This window comes from Odontomachus brunneus, unplaced genomic scaffold, assembly GCF_010583005.1.
Source record: "Odontomachus brunneus isolate Ranch 3 - 2012 unplaced genomic scaffold, Obru_v1 Obru_scaffold_082, whole genome shotgun sequence".
NCBI classification, from domain to species: Eukaryota; Metazoa; Arthropoda; class Insecta; order Hymenoptera; family Formicidae; genus Odontomachus; species Odontomachus brunneus.
The window spans coordinates 1,440,228-1,445,249 of NW_022639532.1; the positions used below are offsets into that span (position 1 = coordinate 1,440,228).

General features: G+C 43.7%; 1 protein-coding gene across 4 annotated transcripts; it reads right to left on the reverse strand.

The window, feature by feature from the left end:
• Positions 1-577: 577 nt before the first annotated feature.
• On the reverse strand, positions 578-4,967 carry LOC116847726 (protein FAM160B1-like). 4 transcript variants are annotated; one of them, XR_004378817.1, is made up of 8 exons: positions 4,660-4,967; positions 4,103-4,507; positions 3,028-3,633; positions 2,402-2,852; positions 1,943-2,306; positions 1,561-1,869; positions 1,031-1,372; positions 578-858 (listed from the first exon to the last, which is right to left on the reverse strand). XR_004378817.1 is itself a non-coding variant. In XM_032823025.1 (8 exons), exons 1-8 carry the CDS (start codon positions 4,702-4,704, stop codon positions 742-744), a joined length of 2,445 nt encoding a protein of 814 aa, XP_032678916.1. In that variant the 5' UTR covers positions 4,705-4,967; the 3' UTR covers positions 578-741. The 4 variants fall into 4 exon arrangements, 3 of the variants coding, with proteins under 3 accessions (XP_032678916.1, XP_032678917.1, XP_032678915.1); XM_032823025.1 differs by having other exon boundaries at positions 1,225-1,372; XM_032823026.1 differs by having other exon boundaries at positions 1,172-1,372; positions 4,103-4,586; positions 4,660-4,966.
• Between the last annotated feature and the right edge of the window lie 55 nt (positions 4,968-5,022).

Here is a 5,022-nt window from a genome sequence, read left to right on the forward strand (position 1 = left end):
TCTTCGGAAACATTGGGCGCATTCAGTAGAAAAAGCGCTCAGTGAGCAATCAACGATTATTGGTTCTTGCTATTAGATCCCTAAATCTAGACCAATTACATTGAGTGCGTTCAGAAGACACAACTGTTGCACAACAGTTGAGTAATTACTCAACGTAATTGGTCTAAAGTTAGGGATCTAACAGTAAGGACCAATAATTACTGACCGCTCACTGATCAGCTATGTTTTCTGAACGTAGCCATTGACAAATTACTCAACTGTTGTGCAACTGTTGAGTCTGCCGAATGCAGCCATTCAGTTATTTCCTAGATTTCTATTGTCTCTTTTAGGGGAGACGGAATATTCCGATCGGAATTGATTTCGAAGAAGTCTACAATAGATATTCAGGTAGTATATATTTTAGTGGGAAAAATACAGGAGGAAGCTCGTTGGGTTCTTCACAATCAGAAAAAAAGTTTGACATATTGGGAGTAATACTAACACGTAATTTTACGTAATTTTTTGCGATACACGTTTCTTGTATTTTGCCTTCTTGTTTTGTAGAGGATACAGACTTGCAAAACTAGAACATTGTATGTTAATTAGTAATAATCTTTAATGTATGTGCATAATATTTAATATCTTACAAAGTCTCATCACAAGTATAGTTTACTACCTAAGCATATGTATTTAAAGTATCGAGCAGATGTAATTGTACGCGCTTTCGACGATATATCAACATTAATAATTTACATGCTTCTCTCATATGCAGAAACTTATCAGACAGAATGGTGATATTTCATATACGCTATAGCTGCGAGATCTTTGCAAAATTCCTCTGTCACAATGGCACTCTCGTATAAAATGTCCTCCTTTTCCCTGAAACGCAAATATTGCAAAAGTTACATACATAAAAGATCACTTTGCAAATGTATAAAATTAAATTTATGGGCAATTCGCGTTCGACTTACGACGGATGTTACGAGGCAGATGTTATGAGGGAAAAAACACTATATAAAAACTTTAACGTAAAAATAAAAAGAAAAATTACTCGCAATATGGATTCTTTTGTTGTAATATCAGTCTCCCCTTTACTTCCTGGTATGAGTTTTATCTCATCTTTTCCTATTCTTAATCGTTTTTACATGGGTTTGCAAAATATCAAGAATGATATCCTCTAAATCCCACTCACTCCTCCTGCGAACAGTCACTCAGCAATCTCTTCCTCGTTTCTTTCAATCTTGCCTTGCTTTCCTGAGTTTTCGGTATTTCGCCGACGAGCTGCTTGACGACCCTCTGTAGGCATAGGAACAGACTCTTCGTGCCGGGTATCAGCGGTAGTAAGGGATTCAGCAGGAACTCGTGCAAATATGGATGCGGCAGTAGCGCTAGCCTAGAAATAGCGATGGACTCAAGATATACATTGACCTCTGATATATGTACAACGAAAGTCTCAAGTCGTTTGACGTGTTGTTGTTTTTAGATGCTTGGGATATTAAAGATTTCTTGAGACTTTGGAGAATTGACTCTTGGTTTAGAACGCTATCGCTTGAGAGAAATTGGAGAAATGCTCGTCACTACCTGGAGAGCAATCCCGTAACCTCCAAGTTGACCTCATACGTCTGTCTGGGCATGTTGCTGACTTTGTCAAAAAGCATGCTGAGAAACGGTCCCATGTAGAAACGATCCGCGGTAACCGAGCAGTGGTCGGCTTCCGGTCGAGAATCGGAACTGGCGGTGTCGTCGACCATCACTGCTTCCAGCGGCCATGCCATTAGAGCGCAATCGGAGAGCACCGATGAGTACTGTCGCTCCCACGCCGACATGTACTTTTCGTAGTTGTTTGCGTTTGAGTCCGTTTGCAGGTATCGCGGCATCAATGATAGAAAACTGAAACGCGTGAGTATTGTAGTCTATGTATATAACTGAGTTTGCTACTCAGCTACCTGGCTGCCGCTCTTACCAATTGACAACCCGATGGATATTACTCGGTGCTAGAGTACGACTGTGATTCTGTTCGTAAGAGAGATCCAATGAGCCCTTCTTCTCCTTTTCCCTTTCGTCCTCCTCATCGCTCCACGAGGCGATAGCGCTGTCGGCAGCGGTGTTATCGTAATATACTCGCGTAGAAAGGTAAATCAGCACCAGACAGTGCAATATATGCTCGTTTCTCTTGTCTATCGCTTCTTCGAACAACTTGAGCGTCTCTATCGTGAGGTCGTTGCTGTCCGTAAAGCAGTTCTCTATGAGTCGATGCAACACCGGCGATGTCCACACGTTCGATATCGCCGGCTCTCTGTCTTGTCCAACCAGCCAGTAACTCATCTCTGAGAATACATGATGATTGTAGGAAAATGGCTCGAAATTCAGGAATACGAAAGAATTGCTTTTTGAAAAGAGAAATTAGTTGGATTAATGGCACCTGTGCACAATACGACGGAGGTGATCTCCTTTAAGCACTTGGCGACAAGCGCGGTGATAAGTACGACATGATGATTGGCGAGCGCGGGCGTCACTATTCCGTCGAGGAACATTAGCCTGATGTTTCTCGCCAACGTTTCCGCGACTTCCGTTCGAGCCTCCCTGATCAACTGGTCGCAGTAGTCGAACCACATGAAGAACGCCGCGACCTGCCGGCAACCAGAAAATTTGCTTTCTTTGGTCCATAACGGTGAATCCAGACCCCACGTCACATCCACGCAGTAGATCTCCAGGTGGTCCACGTGTGCTGGTATCGCGTTGAACAGAGTCTCCAATCGACGCGGCACTATCAACGACAACTCGCTCTTGGCCATGGTATGCGCAAACGCGGGATCGTCCAGGGAAGCTAAAGCCATGATTCCCTCGCATGCTCGTATCCTCACGGTGTTGTCCTGAAAACGAGCGACGATGATCAGACGATTTTGTGTATAATAGAATTTATACAACATGTACAACTGACGGTACGATAGAGAAAAAGAGAGAGAGAGAGAGAGAGAGAGAGAGAGAGAGAGAGAGAGGGTGAGAAAGAGGGGAGAGAGAGAGAGAAAGAGAGAGAGACTAGTTTACCGCGCTGTTTAAATAGCTCATCAGGGCATCCAATAGAAGACATTTGGATTTTTCTGGTACTTGCGGTGACTTGAAGCTCAGATTATTATCCGTTGTATAACTCGCGTCGTCGTAAACGTTACCGTCAACGTTATCCAAGCGCAAGTCCCTCAAATTTTGCAAGTGTTGGTCGATTTCGTTTCCCAAAATATCTTCTTCGTCGTCCCCGCACCGTTCTTTGTTCTTCGTAACTATGGATGGTGAGTCGCAGACCGATTTTTGAGCTAAAGGACTCGACGACACGCTCTCCTCTCTCGAGGATACAGAGTCGTTTGATCTTCTGGACGAGCCGTGCGATAGCAAGGAGGCGGCGGTGCGATGCGATCTCCTCTGATCGAACAGACTCGGGCTCACCAGTGTAATCGCTTGAGTGTCCAAAGGTTCGAACAAGGGATTGAACTTGTTTCTTCTTCTCGTTGGCACGTACGTCACCTTTTGAATCTCTGTTCGCTCGCAGTCTCTCTTTGCCGGATTGCCAACCGTCTGTGTGTTTGGAACATCATTGATGATGTTGCTGACGTGCGGGTACTTGCATACCAGAAAGCAAATAGTCAGCAGAAATTGTACCTAAGGAGCAAAGTACTTTTATTTTTTCTTTCTTAATTGTTCAGCATCTCGCATTAATTTAGTACAATACGAAAATAGTCGGTGGAAAAGAGATCAAAACAAATAAGCAGATGGATAGATTTATTCAACCTTGTGATACAAGTCCCTTGAGGCATACAATAGTAAATACAACAGTTAATAAATATGACATCGTAGTGAGAAAAAACACAAAAATGAGAATGGGTGTACATTGCATAAGCAGTAGTATATATTATGGTGGTAAAAGCACGAGCAGAAGTTATGCAACTTCAAGGTAAGTGTATAATGCAAAATCAAAATGTATGACGTAGGTAATATAATACATATATATAGTGCCAAGACAAAATAATAAAAACAGAGCACACAGGTACAAACAGAAAAAAACACATGTAAATACTAAACTAAAATTAGAGAGGAAACAAAGAAAGATCAATTCTACTGTTGAAGATACCTCTTCAGCTTCAATCGGCGATGGGGGATTGCCATTGCAAAGTGCGATTAATCGCTGTACTGGAGAATAAATGGATGCGTGATGCAGCAGTGGATACTTGGATCTGCCCAGCAATTTTCTCAGGAAGGCCAGGCAAACCATTCGCATGCCAGGCGGCGCCTCCGCACTGGCCAAGGTCGCCAAGAGATCCAGCAACTTGTGCTGCAGAAGGTACTCAAGACACGGTCCAGTTTCATTCTCCTCCTTTTCTTCCCCAAGTAAGATCTCTAGCAGTACATCCAAGTGGCGCGGTATACTGGTATTTTGCACAGGGACTTTGCAGTCGGTTAAGTGACTCACATAAAAGTTCATCAACTGCTTCCAGTGATAGGTGAAGTCCTGCAACGGCGTTGCCGGCGGGGCAATCTGTAAACACGATGTGTATCTGACGATTCGCGTCTTGGAATGTGTCTCTTCATTGCTGAGTTAAGGTGCACGGAACAACCTTAAAGTGAGGACGCATTGGGGCGCATTGCGCATTTCTGTTATCGCAGTCACTAACGATTGTTATCACTTACCACGTCAATGGCATTTTTTAAGGCGGCTTGAATGCCGCTGATCATGTTAACTCGTTCACGAAATATACTGCTTTCATTCGCGGCGAACTCGCGAGATAGTCGCTTCGGTCTGCCTCATTGCTCGCTCGCTTGATCGCTTCCAAATTCTACCGGTTCCGTACTGTCTGCTGTGTCGCCCTTCGACTTTGACGCGTCACGTAATACCGAAGTGAAATCAACAACGGGCAAAATTATCAACTGGCGGCGCTGTGTTTGCGCGCGGCAAACTTGCAAATTCTGCCGACTCGCTTCTCTTTAATCATCTTCAATTGTTTCGGATCTCTCTCTCTCTCTCTCTCTCTCTCTCTCTCTCTCTCTCTCTCT